The sequence below is a fragment of the Candoia aspera genome, chromosome 5, assembly GCF_035149785.1.
Source record: "Candoia aspera isolate rCanAsp1 chromosome 5, rCanAsp1.hap2, whole genome shotgun sequence".
Taxonomy (NCBI): Eukaryota; Metazoa; Chordata; class Lepidosauria; order Squamata; family Boidae; genus Candoia; species Candoia aspera.
The window spans coordinates 14,972,428-14,995,420 of NC_086157.1; the positions used below are offsets into that span (position 1 = coordinate 14,972,428).

At 36.5% G+C, this 22,993-nt stretch overlaps 1 protein-coding gene across 2 annotated transcripts in view; it reads right to left on the bottom strand.

Annotated features, from left to right (window-relative positions):
* Nucleotides 1-257: 257 nt before the first annotated feature.
* The window catches only part of MBNL2 (muscleblind like splicing regulator 2), a 90,466-nt gene continuing 67,730 nt past the window's right edge, over nt 258-22,993 (bottom strand). Inside the window, exons 8-10 of one of the 2 annotated variants that reach the window (XM_063304643.1) lie at nt 19,717-19,752; nt 16,373-16,467; nt 771-900 (exon numbers count right to left, since the gene is read on the bottom strand). In XM_063304643.1, the coding sequence (XP_063160713.1) occupies nt 886-900; nt 16,373-16,467; nt 19,717-19,752 (146 nt within the window). In that variant the 3' untranslated portion in view covers nt 771-885. Of the gene's footprint in view, nt 901-16,372; nt 16,468-19,716; nt 19,753-22,993 lie in introns of both variants that reach the window. The other variant, XM_063304642.1, reaches the window with a different exon arrangement.

Sequence of the window (22,993 nt, forward strand, 5' to 3'; positions counted from 1 at the left end):
CCATTGGCTGTGCTGGCTGCATATTCCAGAAGCAGTAATCCTCCCTATCTGGAAGACACCAGCTAGGAAAGCTACTCTGTTTGGAACTTCTAGTGGTGATGTGTAGAAATATGACATCCCCTTACTGCATCAGCTATTTTGTCTTGCGATAGAGAAGTCAGCTTTTTAAGAGAATATAGAATGTCAAATTAGTTGGCATATATTGGGAAAGAACCAGAGTTACCACAGTGCAACTAGTGGCACTGATATGCCCCCAATAATTTCTTTTACTTCCTTGACCTATGCCCCTGGAGCCAGATTCTCCTTTGCAGGCTTACAAAATGCTTCTGGAAGTCCAGTTTCCAAAGAAGTTCACTGTACAAACTGGGGGTGGGTGGGGGTGGGGTTATGGTTGGAGAAACATACAGCCAAAGCTGCAGCACTCATGGGGAACTAGTCATGTTGTTTGGATCCTGGATTTAGTGGCCAATGTCAATCATTTATTGCTAACATTGAAAGAGTCATAAAATTGAGAACTCTACAATATATGAATGGGACTACTTACATTCACTATTTTATGGTAGTAAGACAATATTCCTAAGAAGTAAACAGTGTTATATAAAACTTTTAAATGTAAAATATTACCCTTTTATGTCTTGAACCATCACAACTGGCATCAGGTAGTTAACTAGATTAGTTTTGAATATACTAAGCATACCATATTTAATATTCATATATGATATAGCAGCACTAGCTCTTAAGTGTGTTTTGTCCAGATGAACAAACTCTTTACTCAGCATGCAGTTTGTGGCAATTCTGTTAAGGAAGAGACAGGGTTGTATGTACAGTAACAATGCTTTGCTCTTCTCAACAAGGCCTCGTGACATTCCATTCCATTCCTGTTCACTATTTCAGGACTATCTGTTAGAAGAAAAGAAAACACTGATCAATATCAGTGGAATATTTAATTGGAATATTTGGGATATTTAATTCTATTGGAATATTTAATTCTTATGAATGCTACTTTTCTCCTTCCTTATAGTTTAAATTTAAACTTTCTACCATGAAAGCACACAGAAATGGATTCATTTAGGATTTTTACAAGTTAAAATATATATTGCATGCAAGTTTTTAACAACAGTAATGCTAATTAATTTTCAAAGAGCATCAGAGATGAAACCAGGAATATTTTATTTCATCTAATATGCTGAATGTTGTTTGGAAATAAGCTACATATTCAAAAACAAAGCATCTGATTGGGATTTTATTTCAAAATTAAATTATTTTTAAATTATTTTTCTCTGATGGTGATTAGACTGAAAAGGTTGATTTTTTTCTTACAAGTTATAAATGATTAACCTCAGTACAGCAGACTAATGTAACTTTTAATAATTTTTATAACTTTTTAGTGACTATTCTGGACTGTTTTCAGACTGTTTTACTGCTTTTTAAAAAAAATCTGTAGTCTGAAACTTCATATTCAGAATTCTTGTGAGAATGAAATTTATATGTGTTCACATACACTATGAAGACAGAATTTGGAATAATATAGGACAGTCAATATATCAGGCTTTCATCATATTTTATCAAATGGGATCAACATGCTATCCTGGAAAATGAACCATACAATTTAATACTAAAAATAAAATCTGTGATTATTTTTTCTGGGAAATGGCTTTTTAAAAAAACGTTTCTCAGGTCTTTAACCAACTGATTGCATGGTCTATGTGTGTCTACAGTACATGTGTGTGCATATGTGATGTGTGTGCGCAACATAAACAATTTATTAACACATGAAAGTATTGGTTGAATTTTTGCACTGTAATGGCTTTGTTTTATTTTTGGCCTGGGATAAACCTAGCTACTGCAGTTTATAAACCATAGTTTATGACTTAACACAGTGTGTGAATCTCTGATATACATATTATCTATTATACAATAAACAAATACGATTGCGTGAAAAAATTAAGCACCCCTGATCAAGTTGTATGGAGTGTTTTCCTATTCTTCCTTGCAGAATTCTTCTGGCTCAGAAATATGTAAGTGAAGAAACTGAAGCTGAAAAGTGACTGGATAATTCAGCAAGACAACAATCTGAAACACACCTCTAAATAAACCATTAAGTGCTGTCAGGAAAAACAGATAAAGGTTTTGAAATAGCCTTCACAGTCCTCAAACTTGAATATTATTGAAAATCTGTAGGGAGATTTCAAACATGCAATGCACGCAAGGACACCTAAGACTATTTCTGAGATAGAAGAGTGGAAAAACATTCCAACAGAATAGAAAGATTCTTACTGGCTACAGAAACATCTGGAAACTGTTCCTTCTGCCAAAGGAGATGTCATAAAGTTTAGCTGAAAGGGTCTCCAAATGTCCACACGTACTATATTCATTGTTTTCTGATTAACAATTGCATGTAAGTAATAAATTTGCATTCAAATTTGCAGAAATATATCATTTTTAACTTTGTAATATGTAGAGGTTGTGTCAGATTTCGTTCACCAAAACATACAATTTGACCATGGGAACCTAAACTTTTGCATACAACTCTATGGCAGCACAAGAAATGTCCTTATTCCACTCAAATACATAATTAACACCTGTATATGATTGTTAGAGTATCCAGAACTACAAAAAACCAAAAGTTAAAGCTGAAGATTGATGGTGCATAATGTAAAGAATGGATGGGGAGTGGGGATGTGCAAACTGTTGCATATGCATGTTCTGTCTGAGCATGGATCCAGAATACACAATCATGGTCTGAACAGAGATCTCAAATGCGCATGTTTTGGGCAGAGTATTCCTGGGTGGGAGAGTAAAGAAAAAGAAAAGGTCATCTGAAGTAGTGGAATACAAGAGAGAAGAAAAAAGGAAGGGACAGAAAGTTTGGGGACAGAGAGGGTGGGCTGGCTGGGTGTGACAGGCAGGTGGGTATGCCCAACAGTGGCAATAGACAGGTTGGGTATGTGCAGCAGTGAGGGGAGGGCACACAGCTAAAGGAAAGGAAGGGGTGGATGATTGGGAGAGGGTGGGTATTTTTTTTTTTAGCTGAGTGGGCTTATTGTTTATTCTTGGGTATTGGGGGGGTTATATTACAAATTTAATCTTTGTAAGTCACCCAGAATCATTTGTGTGATATGGGCAGCTATACAAATCATATAAATAAATAAGTATAAGCCAAGCAGAGGAGGAGGGTAGAAAGGAGCAAGATGCACCAGTCTTGGCCTTCTAGCCCCTCCAAAATCTATAGCTCCCTCCTGCTATTTTTCCCACAATAACAACTCTGGGCGGTGGGTTTGGCTAAGAGAGAGTGGCTGGCTCAAAGTCACCCAGCCCGCTTCTGTGCCTAAGGGACTCATGAACTCCCAGGCTCTAGTCCAGCACCTTAATCATTACACCAGACTGGCTCACTGTATGGATGAGGATGAGGATTTAGTCTAGCCACCTACTCCAAAGACTCTGGGTGGCTTACAGCATAACAAATATACGATTAATCAAATCCTAGTAGAGCTATAGCAAGTATTAGGTTAGTTTTAAGTGACGATAGTTTTAAAGTGTTAAAATACTAGATCCTAGTATTTCTCATGTATTTATCTAGATTTACCTAGCTAAACTACTTATAGCATTTGAACTAGATTGTAATTTTACAGGTTTTTCCCTGGTTTTATATTTTATATTTTGAAATTCTATGTTAATTTTGTATTTTATTTTATTAATAGAATTTTATTCCTTTTACTTCTGTTTTGGAATGATTGTTCTGTTACTTGTTTTATGCTAGTCTGTGACTGAAATAAAAGTTAATTTTTGACAGACATAATAGAAGACAGGAGTAACATCTCCTAGTTATTTTACTGTATAGCCACGTCAGTTCTTGACTGCAAATATCAGACTTAAGAGAAAAAAATCTAGAATCTAATCTAATTATTTGTTTTTGCATTAGTATTTTTGCAACCTGAGTGTTAAGATGAGAGCCAGTTTGGTCTAGTGGTTAAGGTTCTGGGCTAGAAACCAGGAGTCTGTGAGTTCTAGTCCCGCCTTAGGCATGAAAGCTGGCTGGGTGACCTTGGGCCAGTCACCCTCTCTTAGCCCAACTTGGTGCAATGTAGACTAGCCTCCTGTGGTGCACCCTGGGCAACATGACTTGTCACAGCTAAATAGTCTACACATCTGGTTCCTGGACCTCACAAGGATTTCCCAGCAAGAAAAAGCAGCATGGACACCGAACTGCTATGCCATACGATTAAAAAAAAAAGTGATGGTAGTGTAGTTGATACAGTTTGATGAGATTCAAGCAACATGTACTTTGCAAGATAGCCTCTAGATTTTTCCCACAATAACTTGGACAGAATATAATGAGCATGCTGAAAGTAACATTAGACTTTGGTTGTGCTTAGGGTATCTGCCAAAGCCTTACCATTAGAAGGAAATGCTGCATGTGGCACAGGTGTGACTAAGGCTGGTAATTTTATTTATTTGATTTCTATAGCCATCCCAAGTCTGGGCACAAAGCCAGGTCTTCACAGTCTTACAAAAGGCCAACAGGATTGGGGACATCCTAATTTCTGAAGGGAGAATGTTCCAGAGGGCAGGTGCTACAGAAGAGAAGGCACGCCTTCTAGTTCCCGCCAACCAACACTCCCTGGCTGATGGGACTCGTAGCATACCCAACCTGCTAGATTGAATTCGACAGGTAGAAACAACTGGGAGAAGACGGTCCCTTAGGTAACCCGGTCCCAAGCCATGAAGGGCTTTAAAGGTGACAACCAGCATCTTGAATTGCACCTGGAAGCACACCAGCAACCAATGCAGCTCATGTAGCAGTGGTGTTACGTGTGTCGAATATCCAACACCATTTACTATCCATGCAGCTGCATACCGCACCAGTTGAAGCTTCCGAATGCTCTTCAAGGTCAGCCCCATGGAGAGACCATTACAGTAGTCCAGACGGGAGGTCACGAGGGCATGAATGTAATCTAGTGTACACCTTCTTTATCTTAGTAAACAGTATAATGTGAAAGTCTTGATTGATCAAAGTTATGATAGATAATGGAAACGGTTATCTAGGGGCCCATGTGATCATGGTACATGGAAGTTTGTGACTTGGAATATATGAAAATTAGGGATAAAGAGCATGAATTAACAAATGGAATGAAATAAGAAATGTAGTATCTTGTGTGGAACTTATCAAAGGAGAAAATGCAATAGATCTGTGGCAATAGTGTAATCTTGTATAACAGCAGCTATTGATAGAATCAGATTTGGAAGGGAACTTTGAAGTCATCTAGTCCAATCCCCATGCTGAGTGCAAGATCCACTATCCAGATGACCGTCCAGACTTGGGCTGAAGAAGAACTCACAATTTCATGTAGCAGCCTGTTCCACTGACTATTTCTCCTGATGTTTAACCTCCTTCCTTCTAATCTGAATTCACTTGCTATCCCTCTGGAGCAATAAAGAAGAAATCCATTCCTTCTTTTTGACAGCCCTTCAGATATTTGAAGATTGCTGTCATATTTTCCTTTAGTTGCCTCTTAAGGTTAAACTTACTTAGATCCTTTCACCATTCCCCATATCAGACATTCGCCATCTTGGTAACCTTCATCTGGACTTACTTCAATTTGTCCTGTGATTTTTGAACAGTGGTGTCCAGAACCAGGCAGAGCACTCCACAAGAAGTCTGATCAGGATGCAGTTGAATGGAACAATTACTTCCTGTGAGCTGGTCTCTATGCTTCTCTTTTATGAAAATCTGGATTATACTGTATTTGTTCTTCTGTTATGAGAACCTGATTTATGAGTTGTCAGCTTCAAAAACTGGCAGGCAGCCAACCACCTGAGGCAGACCAGGCAATGAGCAAGGGTGGGTGAGAGGGACTTGTGTGATGAGGGCCAAATCTCAGCAGGGTGCCCAGCTCCAGGAGGCAACAGCAACTTTAGAGAACAGAGCAAAGATGATCTGCTCGCTACTTGGGAAGCAAGGACAGCACATCTCATTCAGCTGTGTCTGCAGCTGGGGCTACTTCGGAGCAGCTGACAGGATCTTGTTCTCTATCTGAAACAAATCTCCCTCAGCCTGCATCCTTGCTTCATTCTCTCCTTCTTGGATTCCAGTTTTTCAACTCAGACTGGCTTGTAGAACTCTCTGGCGTTTGAATCCTGGACTGACACAGTCACCTCTTGCTTTATTGCTGCTGCCCTGCCTCTTTTCCTGAACCTGTACACCACTGGCTGCCCATCTTCCTGACCTGTCTCTTGTGGCTGTGACTCTGGATTCTGTGGACTCCTGGCTCTGGACGCCTTCCCTGTCAGGAAAGCTGCCCTCTGTAATAGCAGCCCCTCTGCTCCCCCGGTCTGTATGTCTCCAAAAGTCTTTGAAAACCTGGCTGTTCTCCCAGGCCTTGGGGCAGGGTGGTTGTTGAGCCCTGGTAGGTTTTTTGTTGTTGTGCAAGTTTTTCTGTTCTGGATGTCCATGATCTGTTTCTCAATTTTTACTGTTAAAGTTACTTTTAAAGTGTAAGCCACCTGGAGTCATTTGGCTTTGGGTGGCCTCTGAGTTACATAAATACTTAAATACAATGGCACAACCAGCGGTCCGCTTCCAGGATCCTGTTTTCTCTTCTTCAGGCACAGCATTTAAACTACCTGTGCTTCCAGTTCCTTCACTATCATGTTCAAAGCTTCATAGTTTCCAGGGATTCTTTCAGTTTTCTTCTGGTTATATCATTCATCCCCACATGGATCAAGACAAAAATATAGTTGTCAGTAGGTTTGCATAGTCTTGATAACCTCTCTGCCGCACCTGAAAGGTAACACACTCTCACAACATCATGTCATATCTGCCCACAGCTACTTTAGTTTGCCTTAGCAGGGAACCACCAATCACAGTGATACACTTCTTCTTTCTCATGGCAGTTGTTGGGTTTCTTTGATCCAAGAGTGTTTAAATGTTCTGTTGCATGGTTTGCTTGGGTGGCTGTTAATTGTTTTCTATAGGGAGGATCTCCTGATACTCTTTTCTTTGGGTTTCATTCTTCCATGTGTTTGCCTCTGGCAAAGGATCCCCCGCCCCCGCCTTTAGTGCATTCTTCAATTCTCTGCCCCTCTTGGAGAACTTCAAACGTCCTGTCATCTTCATTAATTCATTTCAGTATGGCAACTCTTTCTGAAGTTCTTTCGCAATAAGTTTACGTTTGCCAGATTTCAGTTCTTTTAAGTAGACAATAAACATTACAGAAACATTACATGATGTTGTCCATGCTTCTTGGAGTCTTCCCTGCCAACTCCCCTTGCCAAATATCCATAGACAAATGTTCCCTGTTGTGAACTCCCAGAAGAGTCTTCTCTGTGTGATGACCAGTCTGGACTGAAAGAAGATCAAAAAAGGGAAAAGAGGCAAAAACCTCTTCTTTGACATCACCTGCCAAATTTTCTTGCCAAACTCCTGTTTGCTCTCTTTGTTTGCTTGCTCAGTGCAGGGAAGGTGCAGGTCTATTTCTGGATGAAAGTGCTAAAATGAATTTCACAAAATATGAACCAGTTCCATCTACGGTAGATTGTTATGGATATGTATGAAAGTAGGAATCCCTAAGTTGATGATTTTTTTTAATCTATTCAATAGTGTCCAATTCTCAGAGAATTGGACAAGTCCCTGCAGTTTTCTTGGCAAGGTTTTTCAGAAGTAGTTTGCCATTGCCTCCTTCTTAGGGCTGAGAGAGAGTGACTGGCCCATGGTCATCCAGCTGGCTTTGTGTCGAAGGCAGGACTAGAACTCATGATCTCCCAGTTTCGAGCCTGATGCCTTAACCATAGTTGGTGATATTTGGATGTTAAACTCCAATGAAAGATGATAATGGAAGAATCAAACATGAGTTCTTTTGGAAAACTGCAGCATTCTAAGTGAATGCAATCCAGGAGGTTAAAAAAAAACTTGCTACATGATATGAATGAATAGGTGGAAATGATATAAGAGAATGCAAAAGAAGTAATTAGGCCATTTGGAAACTCAAAGATGAATGAATATTGTTAACTGTATGGCAAGTACCTGCTTACCAACAGAAAAAGGTTTGCTTGTTTTAGTACATGGTTTAAGCATAAGTGCCTATAGCAAAGCAATGAAGATAAATCTAAAAGCATTAACGCCCTCATTATAACAAAGGACCAAGAGAATTAGTAAGGATATACAAATGTGATTAGAAATTCTGCATATGGGGCAGACCATTTGGGATAGAAACAGACATGAAAGAAAAGGAAAGAAGTGAAATAAACAAGAATGAAAGTAAAACTGCAGGAAGATATAGTATGAAACTTTTATGAAAATGTATAATAAGACAGATGAAGCAAAAGGGTATGGATGAGAAAAAATGCGTAAGAGAATGGCTGCAGTACAGGTAGTCCTCATTTAGCAACTGCCTCAGACAGCGACCATTTGCAGTTACAACAGTGATAAAAAGGTAACTTTACATCTCTTTACATGACAAGTGTTCACCATTTCAGTCAGTTAGTATGCATTGTCCTGTACCTGACCTGTTTTTTTCCTCTCCGCCCCCCAGGGCAGCATGTCCCTAAAAAGTGCTAACCACAAGTTAATAAGCTCAGCTCTGTGACCTTAATTAGATGATTAGAACCTTTTGCTGGCTCCTGCTGCTGCCTGACACTGACAAGACCCCAATCAGTTTCACACTAAAAGCTCTTCTTTGCCTCCTAAGCAGCTGGTGGCTAGCACATTCCTTTTGATGTGTATTCCCCATTGTGTGCCTGCTTACTCTCTTCTAATCCCTTTCTCACCAATGAATGTAAATACAAACATTAATTCTCTTCTTGCTAATTATCCCAACACCAGGGTGAGCATCCCAAAGGGCAGGCCAGTGGGGGAAAAGGGCTATAAAATTTGCCCTTTTACCCACCTTCCTTATGAGTCGAGTTCCGGAAATCTTCCCCACCATTTAGGCTCACCCAGCTGTTTGGTGTCGCATCCTTCTGATGCTGTAAAGCAACGGAAAGCTGAAGTAAAATCATAAGCACAGTTGCAGTCACGTGATTTTCACTTAGTGGCGCTTCATTTAATGACTGAGTTGCTGGTCCCAATTGTGGTTGCTAAAGGAGGACTACCTGTAAGAAGGATGAGGGAAAGATATTATAGAGATTTATAGAGAGAAACATAGTTGCAAAGAATATAGACAAAGAGAGCAAAGATTAAGGTTAAGGAGGGAATGCAGAGAGAATTTAATGGAAATTGAAAAATGTTTTGAAAGAGAGATAAACATAGAGTCTTCAGCAGAATAAAAAGTATTAAAAATAAAAGGGATAAAAATGATTTGGGATGAAAATGAAGGGACTGCTGGAAGGAACATTTTATTATTTTGTATGGGAATCATTTTTGAAGAGAAGAATTTAAATGAATGCTATTATCCAAGAAAATTCAAGAAAAAAAACTGATGAAAAGTTAGTCATAAATGTGAGAAGGTTGGTCAGACGTAGATGGTAAAACAGGAGAAAAGTTAAAATATGGATGTGGTTTGCTTATGAATGGATACATGACATGTTTAACATTTATGTGAAGGCTGACAGTTGACTACTGCAACACTGTTATGGTTCCTCTACAGAAGGGGAATGGTAGCCAGAATAGATGCAGAATCTACAGAGGAATTAAATTGTTAAATATCCCTGGGAAGGCATCTGTCAGAATCCTGAGTGAAAGGATGCAAGAGGTCACAATGAACACAATTTGGAAAGTTCAGTGCAGCTTTATGCCAGGCGGGCATATGAATACTGGAATTTTGCTCTTCAGCAGGTCACTGAGATGTATGAAAGTGAGAAAGTTGATAATTTGCATTTGTTGATTTAGAGAAAGTGTTTGCTAAAGCAAGTAAGCTTAAATTATGGAATGAGTTGCATGAATTTGGAACTGAGGTTGCTTGCTGTACATAAGTACAGTATATGGTGGAAGTAAAGCTTGCATAAGAACAAATGAAAGGCGTAGTGAATGATCAGTTCTCAAATGTAGCATATTGAACACTTGAGCTAAAAGTATATGTAAGACACAGCATTTGTCCCACCAAATTGAGATTTAATGCTGGGCTTATTGGGAGCTAATAGGAACGTGTCTGATGCCATTTAATCTAGTTTTATATATTCCTACTGATCATAGCACACAAGTGAATACTAAAAACAAATATTCCAATGTAAATAATTCTAGCAAGAAATCCTAAGTACTTTTAGTAAGTTACACAATTTCATACTTGTTTTTTTCTTTTTTTTTTTCATTCACCAAGATACAGAGGAGGAAGTTTGGCATAACATAGACAACAAGGAATCTTGTGGCATCTTAAATACATATATTATGTTACAGTATGTGCTTTTAGTCCAGCATCAGAAGAATTCTAAGGCTGGAGGTTAGAAGCCAGGGAAGGGTAGTAACTAGGACTGGAGAGAGACAGGCTAACTGGAAACTTTAGGTCAGTTCCCATCTCTCAGTCAACCTATTTCACAGGCTTATTTTAAGGAAAAATTGGATCTTGAACTCCTGGAGCAAATGTGAGATACAAATCTCACAAACAAATAAATGAACAAGAATTCTCAGTTATGTTGAGATGTTATGAAGACAAATATGAGCTCGTAGACATTGCTAAAACTTGATGTGGGGAACAGACAGAAAGGGAGTACAGCACATAAAGAAAACATATGACAGTACAGAAACTTATGAATTGGGATATGGAAATCCCATTAAGAGTGTTTGGATAAAAATAACAGGAGAAACAAAAGTGGTATCGTCATCAGAATTTGTTACAGACTACCTGGATAGGCAGAAGATATGAATGTGGCTTTTCTGTTTCAAATGACCAAAGTTTCAGCATTTTGGATACTGCTGTTATAAACAAGCTGAGTTTTGATAAGCCTAGGGCAGAAACCTGAAACATAACAACATTACTCAAAATCAAGGATAGAAAAAGTGATGCTGTAGCCCTTGAGTCAACAGAAGTTGTGCATATCTGCTTTTGTTTAATGAGGAACACTCTATAGGTATGCTCATCATCCAGTTATAAATCCATATTTTTCCAAACTGTCTACAAAAAATATCATTGGAGGGCTTACCAAAGACTCTTACTGAAATCAGTATATTCTACATTCATACTGTTACCTAACCTATATTTCTATGCCAGTACTATCTACTTGATTTTCACTTTTACAAAACAAAACACCAACAAAAAAAAGCCTTATTAAAATTTCAAATAGTTTACAGATTTTGAATATTATCATATAAATTATGAAATTATGAAAAAAACCTAGTAAAATATTGTTCTATCAAGTTATTCCATAATTTGAAATTGAGACTACTAAAAATGTCTATTTGGCACTTCATGCAAGGTAGTTTACAAATGGGACTATATTTCATATTCCCCAAAGCAGCACAGAATGCAAATATTTATTTTATTTTGAATTTATAGCATTGATACATCAACATGAATGGAAAAAAGTTACTTCTTTTCTTTTTGTGCAATGTTTACTATGGAAATTATAGCTATCAATTGAAAATGAATTCCCCCTTCCAGTGTGGGACATGGCGGACTGAACAGCTGTGTCCACGGGCTCTGTGGACAGAACTGACAATGTGGCAGTTTTTTCGGGCTCTGGCAGGTTTTCCTTGAAGCCCAGGAGCATTTTCATGGACTAGAAAATGCTTGGAATCACCCCATTGGCTCTCCAGAATGGCGACTTGCAGCATGAAGATTGTAAACAGTTCGTGCTAATTGGGTAAGAGCTGCTGGGAGATGGGAATGCCATCATTTCCAAGCTGCACTGTAGTCTTAAAGGGACACTAAGACCAGCCACCCCATTTCTAAATCACCCCATTTTTATCTTTTTAAGTTTAATGTACCCTAAGAGAGGCTTTTTACAGCAAAGAGAAGCAAGCTCTCTTGGTGCTTATCATTATTTCTGGGATTAATTAAAAAAGAAAAAGCTTTTTAAGTTTTGGCTTGTTTCCATCCAAATATTGAGGAGGATTGAAAGTAAACATTTGCCTCCCTGTTACTATTTTTGTACCAAATTTGAAGATTTTAATACTGTATTAAAATTTTTGATCTTTTTGATCTTTCTTTGAAAAATGCCCTGTGTGTGTTTTGGAAATATGTGAATGCTTTGGTTTATTTTTAAGTGGGGTAAGGGTTTGAGAATATTTGGATTGCTTTTAAGGCTTGTTTGATGTTATTCTTCTTTAATGATTTGGATTATGATTAATAAGGTAAATAATAAATGTTTGGTTTTAGGTTTAATATGATTAAGATTGCAATAACTGCAGTATTAATTATAAGAGCAGCTTTTTTTAGTTTGATCTTTATTATAGTAGGCAGAAATGTATAGAATAGTGGTAGGAAGGAAGTAATTAAATAAGTGTTGTTTTGGGGGGGAGGTTGTTTAGGTGGTTTATATATTTTCTTTTCTTTTGATATAAGGGGAGGGAGCAATTGCATTTAGTGGTCTTTATAATATGCTAAGGGAATGATTTATAGAAATAATGTGATTTTGGTTTAATATAGAGTAAGGGATTGACTATGGGAAATTGTCATATATTTTTGCTGTTAAAAGTCAGAAGTCACTTCTTACGTAATCTTTAAAAAATATTTTTTCATTGTGTTTTCTCACCTTTTTAGTTTTTTTCTTTTTGTACTTTTTTCCTTTTTTGTACTTTTTATCTTTGTTCTAAACTTAATAAAATTCTTATAAAAAATAAGCTAAATGAATGAACTGCAAAATAATTTAAAATATAAACATGCTACCCAAGACAAAAATAAAGAAGCCATCTAACTAATTTAGAAGTGGTGGTGGGTAGACATTCTCACTCGGTCTTCTATGTCCTTCCTATCTCAATCTCAGTTATCCGTCATGAGGCTAGTTTATACCACAAGTTTTCCTAGTAATATCAAAACCTGGAGCTTATCTCTTACATGAACGGATATTCTAGATTTGATAGAGAGGAAGTCTGCTTGAAAGCAAATAAGAGAGAAAGTCTGCTTGAAAGCATCAGAACTTTGTGCAACAGAACACACTGATACAGACAAAATCTCTTATACTTGTAAGTTTCCTATTCAGTATAAAGAATTGGGACTTTAAACATGGCCTGTGAACCCCCTTCCCTCATATTCTATTTGGACTGCAAAGATAATTACTTAATCAGTTCCCTGTGTATAGTATGCGTTGTTAGGCCTAGCATGATTAGGTTCACTAGATTAGAGATCTCCCTAGCTCAAGGAAGGATACAAATTAGCATTTTACATCTTAATGGTTTATTCAGGGTAAGGTACTCACCATACAAATTACTGATGACAGATTCTCTGTAAAAATATTTTAAGTACATTTTTTTGACAAAACAAAATGAAATATTTGGATCAATTTGAAAATTTATCAACTCACCCACGAGTATAAGTTGTGGAAGCTGTAATTTGATGTAAGCACAAAGCACACCTATGTACTGTTTACAACTGAGTATCTACACATCTATTATTTCCCTTATTATTTCAGGCCAAATGCTTTTCCTCTGTAGACTGGGGGAACATGAAATAGATGATACAGTGGGGGCAGCAGCAACATTTCAACAACTGATCATCTTTCTTTGTACTAGAGCTTAGAAACCACAGGTGTTCCACAGTAACCCAACCATTTCCTTCTATTTTCAAGCTTTGTCTCCTTTGATTAGATTGTCAGTTGACAGTCAGTAACAGTACCCAGTACATCCTATAGTATCTCCTTGTAAAGATAGCATTGTTAACATTGTCTGGGCATTGCATACGTAACGCATACCTGATGTACCACAAACCATGGACAGCTCTGTCCACAGTTTTAGTGGCTTGTGCAAAGCATGAAGTCTGATTTCCATTACGAATGGGCCCTGATTTATAATGCATCCTAATCAAAGCAAGGATGGAACCAACTGTAGTTCCCAAGTTGTACCTGCTTGCAACAGAAGTCAGCAATCTATGCAGCAGGCATTGGCATACTGCTCATTTGCTCTAAACCACATCAAAGCTTATGGTTCATATGAGCATGTTCACTGTGTTCTCCATGTAATTGTGCCCACGTTCAAAGACTTTTCACTGTCTAGAAGACAGATTTTAAAAATTGGGCAAAACTTTAAATGACAGATAAGTAGCTGAGACTTAGGAATTGTTGGTAGCTGATTTTACAATTATCTGATACAAGTCAAACTCACTGGATGACTTTAGCGTGATCTCTTTCTCTCAGTCCATCTCAATTTTACAGGGTTGTTGCAGGGAAAAACTGGAGGGAGGAATGCTGTGTAAAGCACCTGGAGCTGCTAGAGGGAAGGTGGTACAGGCTGCTTATGTTATGTTTAAGATTTTATCTTTGAATTTTCTGTACATGGTGTCCTTCTAAGCTCAACAGGTGTCTACTATTCACTGATTGAGCATGTCCTGCATGGAGATTTTTGAAAACAAGCATTGACAGTTTATTTTCAATTCTATGATACACATGAAATAAACAATTACTTCTTCAATGTAGCATATATTCACTTATGTGTTACAATGACTTGTATTTAATTAGTGCTTTTTTCCTTTATACATCTTCTTAATAAATTACACAGTATCTGAATTTCTTTATTTTTCTTGGATAGTACAAGAACACTGCATTGATAGTCTACTTTAAAAAAGTTAAATTACCTAATGATTTTATATATTATTCTATGATTCACTGATTCTTAACAAGATAAAACTGGAAATAGGTTGCACCTGTTGACATTTGATATTTAGTAAGATTCATAAGGAAACAATTCCAGAAACACTGTTATCTATATATCTGTCTAAATTCTGTTAGCCATTCATGGAAGAGTCAGATGGTCTCAGTTTCCTGCTAGCTTTTATCTGGCAGAAAGAACAATTCTTAAAACTCTTGTTAGAGCAGCCTGAAGAGAAGACAGAGAAATCTGATAAACTCCAATCAGGAAAGAACAGGTGTTGTAGTTCTTTTGTGTTTGGGTATTTAAAAACCTCTCCCATGCATTCAATGAGGAGAAACACATTTAGACTAGCTGTACATATTTAGCAGTTTTCATTGGCTTTGATTTTGTAAAGATAGATTAATTTCATAAAATGTTCCAACGATAATCAGTTCATAAAACTATATGCAGAGCAATATGTTGCCATAGTGGCTGCAAAGTTAAGAAGTATGATAGCGTGACACAACCAATACATATCCTTAGTTTCAGTACTTTAAAGACTGAAAATGTGGGCTGTTTTTTTATTAATCCATTCCAAAGAGCATCCAATCCAATGAGAACCCAGAAAAAAAGTTCCTTATTCTACACATGAAGAATGGGAACAGATGTTTTCTAAAGCGCGTTTTAAGGAAGTTCCTCTAATAATGGCATTTCAGTGTTCCCTGGTCTTCTGCTTCTGCTCTAATAATCTTTCCCATAGCTTCATTAATTTAGAACTATCTACCTATACACTATGAAAACTTGAAGGAAGAAAACAGCAAGAACATACAGCCAGAGGGAATGGAAACAGAACTGCAGATCTGATCAGGAATTGCTTCACTTCTCATTGTGGTTGAAATCTGGCCATTTTACAAACATGAAAAGGAATAACCTCCCTAAGCCTCATTAGGTTGCTTTCTATGTTCTTAATGTAGATATAACTCCTATTTGAAGATTACTTTTATCATGAATAGAAGCAGTTAAATACAGAGACAAAGCAGAAAAAAAGAACAATATTGTGAATTATTAGTAGACATGATTCTTAGGGCTAAATAGAGCTGCCAGGTCTGAATGCCAAAAAAAAAAGGGGGGGATAATGATTAGGTGGCAGAAAAGTGATGCAGAAAGCTCTCTTTGCTGCCACCAAGAGATCATCCAGAATTTTGCAGCCCATATTAAAGTTCTCACCAAATCTTGTGATTATTCTGCAGTATGCAAGCTTCCATAAAAATATGGTAAGTAGAAATATGAGTTATTCCCTTTTCTTTAACCTCAATCTTTTGGTCTGTTTTAGCCTTAAAAGATTAAATAATTAATTATAATTATGGTATGGAGAAAAGATAGTTAATGCTTCAACCCAGATTTAACACATTTTGTTCTAAAATTTACAAGTTAATTGAATGATAACTAAAGCAGCACTAAAATGGCTGTTGAGCTGTTGGCCTAGCGTTAGAGACAAAAAAAAAAAATACAGCAACATTACACCCTTATTTGCAATAAATGTTAACTCTAAATAAGTGCAACCTGTCCATAAATATTAGTTAAATAATTATTTCAAAATAAAGTCTGATGGGTAAAAACATGAAGAAAAAAATTCTCTGGGAGAATTTTTTTTTAAATAAATACCAGCACTCATTTAGAGTTTGGGGTTTGTGAAAGGAAGCTTTAAAAGAGGCAAACCTGATTGGCTGAGGTTGTTGCAGCGAAGGGGACACTTGCTGTAGGAGCTGTTGGTGCAGAGACAGTGGCAGACGTAGCGCTGTGCATCATGGATACTTTCAGGAGGGGAGCCACGGAAGCAATGAAACGGTGTGGGTAGCATTATGGCAATGGAAGGGGAATTTTTGCATGGTGAACAGCAGAGCAGCAAGCCATCGTGTTAAACCAGCAGATGGCATGCAATCATAATGCAAAGCAGGAAAGCATGGCAGAGAAATAAAACAAAAGGGAAAATAGCTTATTACATGTACAATTTAAAGGAAATCTGTCATAGTTATCAGCAATTCCCAGAAAGAAATAATTGTTTTAAGTATTTGTTAATGTTACCTAGGTAATGTTTCAATATTTCTCCTATAGTTTCAATAATACTTGAAAACAGCTGGTGCGTGGATTTAATAAGACCACAAATGTTTTACTTTTTTGAATTGTGATTGCCTAGATCATCTAGATCTGGAGTTACCGTATCTCATACTGTTCTAGAAGGTTCCTCCCCAAAAGCAGGAAGCAGGGAAACCTTATTTTGACAGGATGAAATCAGTGGCAATTATAAAGAAACTTTATATTCTACATAGTATTTTTCTCAAAACATGTGATCTAAATTGATGTTATGTATCAGTGCTGTGTAGTTACCTTCTAATGAAGTTTTTCTCATGAAAGATTCATCCTCCCTCCAAATTAGCCTGCTTGATTGGGGTGGGGTGGAGAACAAATATTGCCTGTTTTTTCCCACCTTTCCTAAAATAAAACTCGCCTATCTATTCTTTTCACCCTTCTCAATGCCTTTACAACCAGCAGACTTTTCTGTTACTAGGCATTATCTTTCTACAATCTCAGTGTGGGATCCAGCAACCCCAACACGCACAAACAGGATGTTACTTTGCCTTGACACCTGCCACTTCTAATCCTTTTTGAAACCTTACTTTCTGCAACCCTCAGCCAATATAGCCAGCTTATTTATAAACCACTGAAAACTACATTTCAGTCTATTTTTGTCTCCTTTTTCGTATCAATACATGAAGAAATCTTCTACTAAAATGACTATTTTATTTTGTATCATTTTGTTACCTTATTTCTAGAAATTCTGACTTAGTCTGTTGAATGTAGCACAGCATAATTTTGTGTTAATGTGCATAGTATTATGTTGTATGTCTCACACTGGCTCTTTCCCTATGTAATTCCCTGTCACTTGCAGGTCCTATTTTCCTGGACCACCCTGCATGACCAGAAGCATTACTGAGCAGATCAGTCTTGTTCTGCTTCTTCTGCACCACCAACGCTGTTTTGTAGGTGTTTCTACCACTTGCTGAAGCTGCTTCATTTTTTTGTGGAATGACATCCAGTATGAATTCTTGCTTCAGACAGATCCCACCCCGCCCCCATTTTCTTTCTTTCTTAGCTTGTGCTTCATATCTGCTTCCATCATGGCCTTTGCTTTTATTTATTTATTTATTTTATATCCCACCTTTATTATTTTTATAAACAACTCAAGGCGGCAAACATACTTCACACTCCTTTTTCCTCCTCTTTTCCCCACAATGACAACCCATTCAGGTGAGTTGGGCTGAGAGAGAATGACTGGCCCAAGGTCACCCAGCTGGCTTTCATGTCCCACAGTCTCCTGCTTTCTAGCCCAGTGCCTTAACCACTAGACCAAACTGGCTCTTAATCACCTGTTTCTTAGTACATCTAGTGAGTTATAGGTCCATGCAGTTTTCTTGGCAACAAAACAGAAGTGCTTGGTCATGCTTTCTAGAATGTTTCTCAACTTCCCAATCTTGCCTACAGCCCTCATATTCCCTGGTAGTCCGCCATTCAAAGACCAACTGGGCCCAACTCTGCTTAGCTACTGAGCACACTCAGCCCAATGCCCCCATCTGCTGAGGCACATAATGAAGTAAACTATGTATATGGTAAAGTAAAAATGCTCTTGGTGACCATATGAATGGATAGGTTCATGTAACATTCTTTAGCAACAAAACAGAAGTATTCACTATTGCTTGATTCTTTTTTGTGACTTCCTAGTATATAGCTATGAGGGAATAGTGTTAAATAAATGATAGCAGAGTTTATATTGATAATAATAACATTCCAATATTTTCCTTCTTACCAGGCTGTTTGGATAAACCACTGTTAAAGAGTGCTCATGATTTCATGAGCACCTTCAAATAGTCCATTTATATCATATGCATCAATATTTACTTATGCTAGCATAATGACAACCATTTGACAAAGATCGAGAGAGTTCAATCTATAATTTCGTATCAGTGAAGTTTCATTATTATACTTAAATAAAAATATAATGAACTTCTTAATTTTGGAAATTGAAAAAAATGTAGCTATTAAAACAAATTTGAATCCTTATTTTTTACTTTTTATTGTATGTGCATGTGTATGTGTGTGTGTGTGTGTTTATATACACACACACACATACACACACTTTTTTGTGGTCCTATAGGCACACACAATTTATTTTGTAATACTATTAGATGTAACCTAATTTCTATCTAAAATTATTTATTTTATACAGTCTCAACAAGGAAAGTGAAGATTATGATAACTTACTTTTGATTCAGTTTTGCGTATATAATTTAAGTGGGGGCACAATCTAAAACCTTGATTTTAAGACGTAAGTGCTAAAGTGGGAAATTCAAACAGCTGCATAATAATGTCAATACTCAAGATTAATTTGAAAAAGTTTGTTGAACAAATGGCTAAATCAGAAAAGGAAAACTTTCAAATATTTCAAAATTTAAAACTGTATTCTCTATATCATTGAATTAAATGAGAATTACTTCTAAGAAAACACTTATAGGACTGCAATGTTAAATAGCTTAATAGTAGTTTGGAGTGAAGTATATTTAATGCTTACTTTTATAGCAAATATTAAGATAAATGTTTCTGGGAAACACTGATAAAACTTTTTTACAACATAGCAAAAAATAAAATATAAGCACACCACTATGAAACTTCAAAACACTGAAGTTAAATTGCTTTTTTCAATATTTTATGATATAATAATGCTAGCATTATAAAATATACATTAAAAAAAAACAAAAGCACACTGGAATTCATGATATAAGTGCATTTTGCTGTAAGACTGATATTGCAAATGATGATGCATCTAAGTAGCAGGGGTTTATTTCTTTTTTTAAAAACAAATAACTCAAACTTTTTAACAATTTGAGCAAAAATTAAAAAAAACTACCAGAAGGAATCAATTGTCTAAGTTATATTTTAGTTCCTCCAAACAAAGGAAGCTAGAGAATACTATTAAAAAGAGATCAGTAAATAAGTTCAAAACCTACCAATATTGGTAGCAGGTGTCATGCACAAAACTGACCCTGTGTGTCATGCAATGGTAGGTGAAAAAAGGTGAATAAAGGAAAGAAACAGGTTAGCTGTTTAGAGTTAACATTCGAAGATCCAAGCACCCCCAGGAAAAACCAAAGTGAGTTAAATACAAATTCAAAAAGGCCATTCATTGCTTCTTTGCTATTTTAAAACATTTTCTATGTACAAATCTTAATAAATACAAATCAAATGAAATCCTTTATTGCGGTCAATGATCAGCTTATTATAAATACACAATATAGTATGCATTATGCATCATAAGCTATACAGCAAACATTTCATTTAATATTTTGTTTTAGCAATGGGACTTTCCCACTAAAAAGAATTCAGCTTGAATAAAATATATAACAATAGCTGCTTTACTATGTGATCACTTTTAGGGATCAGTTTTAAACATTGTCATACTAAGTTTGTGGTTTAGCATGTCATGTGAGCACAACCAATAAATAAGGTTTGCAGAAGTCTCTGTTCTTTATTTCCAAGTAAATATGCACTGGATTGGGCTGTGGTGTAGATTACAACTTTGATCTGATAGCGATATTGGCATATGATTATTTTTCTTATGTGCTTCAGTAATTTGGAATTATTTCCTGTATTCTAAGGGTTTCCCTGAGTTCTGTAACTGGAAAAAATAAAAAGAACACAACCTTCTCATATGCATAAAATATTTTTGAAGGTAATAAAAAAAAACAGGATTTGAAGAAAAGTATTTCTACTGCTTCTGCATGAAATAATCAAGGCAGTAAATGGGTATGCTAATTGAACTTTCAAGACTTGGTTTGGTGTAGTGGTTAAGGAATCAGGCTAGGAACTAGGTGAGTTCTAGTCCCACCTTAGGCACGAAGTCAGCTGGGTGACCTTGGGCCAGTCACTCTCTCTCGGCCCTAGGAAGGAGACAATGGTAAACCACTTCCAAAAAACATTGCCAAGGAAACTACAGGAACTAGTCCAGAGAGTCTCCAGGAGTCAAAAACCGACTTGAAGGCACCAAAAAAGAAAAAAAAAAACCTGAACTTTAATCTATGAAGGCATATGAAGGCTGTGCTAAATGCACACTAATTTAGACTACAGTCCATACATTAATCCATTTACTTTACTATAATTATGGATCAAAGAGATGACTCTAGGTCAGTGTACCTAGAGTGCATATGAGACAGGATGAAATATCAGGAGACAAAGGAAGAGGAAGAGCAAAGTATTCCATATTTTCTATAAGGTCCAGTTGAACATTTATTTTTTAAAAAAGAAAGTAGTTCCACCATATTTTCATCAGTGAAAACTTTAGAGGAATCATTATTCCCAATTTCAAGTAGGACCAATATAAAAATGTTACATGTTTGCAAGAATATCTAACTACTATAAGTAGCAATTATACAACAAGAAGGATGTATTTTCTTTTTCTTGGAACATATGACTCACTTCTGTTTACTTGATGATGACAATGACTACCCATTATACTAGGGTACAGTACTTGTTCATACAGATTCAGAGGTTTGAGTACTACTTCAAATTACTGTAAAAACCTTTCTTTTCATGCATAATATATACAGTAAATCCTACATTGTTTTCTATACATGGGATGATTACCTATTCACTTTACAGGTTTTGCTAATGTGTAAGTGACTCTGTAAATTCATACATACTTATTTACTTACTATTAAGGCTGTTAAAAGCATTCAAAAGAAGTGATTTGCAGTGCACAGGACTCAAATCAAGGATTTCTCCTTGAATTGTTAAAGCAGCCACGTGTTTTGCAAGGCAACTGCATGTTTCCTAAATCTATTTCTGGGTATAGATATGCACAGCCACTTGGTCTGCTTATTATTATGTGAGTGTACTAACTTAGAAAATAAATCTTGATAGGCCCTGTTGTATCTGAATTTTGGGAGCTATTTTCAAAGCCATTAAAGAAAAGGTGCTACACTGTGCCTAAGGGTTCAAGTACTGTATGAGCTGTAGAGACACACACATTAAAATATTTCAGCAGACAAATTTGCTGTAAGTTCCTAGACATCTCACTGATGTCATTATGTTTTTCAGACCACTATCCATTGGTTCTTAATGAAAAGTACAGAAAATAGTTCTTTTTGTAATTTATGTAACTAATGAATAAGATACTCCAGGATTTCAAACAATTGCCTTCAACCAGTACTTTACAAAAGAATGTAAAAAATTACTGTAAATATGTGGTTGCTATTCATGCAATCATATATCAAGTATTATACCATTTGGTAAAACGAGGCTGCTGGAAGCAAGAGAAAGACACTTAAACTTTTTTCATGGACTTACACTTGTTCCTCGCTGCCTACTAACGTAAAGCAACAAAGAGGGACATACAAAGTTTTTCCAATAAAAAGGGACAAGCATTCCTAGTCATGATTAATTAGTATATGATGGTTTATAAAACTGGTGAGAATAAATATACCAGAGTAAATGCGGGATCAGTAAGAGTTGCTCATTGGTATTAGAGGTGTCCCTGAGTGCCCACTAGGTTTAACCAGCCAACCAAGCTCTCCTCTTCTCATTTTTTCAAAATGTTGTTTAAAAATCAAAAAGATACTGCAGGCTAGATGCACATCTAAACCAGGGTAGCTTACAATAGTTTACACAACAGCCCTGAACAATGACTTTGATAGGTCTTCTCGGCCATTAGTTGAGATCCTATAGGCATGATTGTTTTCTCTCTGATTCATCATGCAGTGAGAAATCAATGACAGAAAAAGAATCATGACAGAAAAACACTGATAATTATAATCAATTATACACTCCATAGTTATGCTGCAATCAGAATTGTGGGTCTGATTGATTTGCACTCAATTACAGACAATCTTGCAGTCTTTCCCTGCACTCTAATTTTCATCATGTGAAATGTGAATTTATTTCCTTGATTAGGGGAACCTTAAGCACCATTCAAATTCACATAACTCATATATATGAAACAACTGTGCATAAAAATGTGTGTGTATTATTAAAATGTTATTTTGTAGAATATTCTATTTGTTAACACTGGTTCATTTGGGACCTAATGTCAAACTTCAGGTTACAATTTTGTACCATGTACATGAGAAATAGTAAGTTTCATATTCATATGCTGTTCTCTTAATGGCATGATATGGTTTTCTTTTGAGGTCCCTTTTATGTTACAAACAAGATCAGATCAGGATGTGATGGATGGATACATGTGGGCTACTGCAACAAAGCAATCCCTATACATATTTAATTTATTAATTT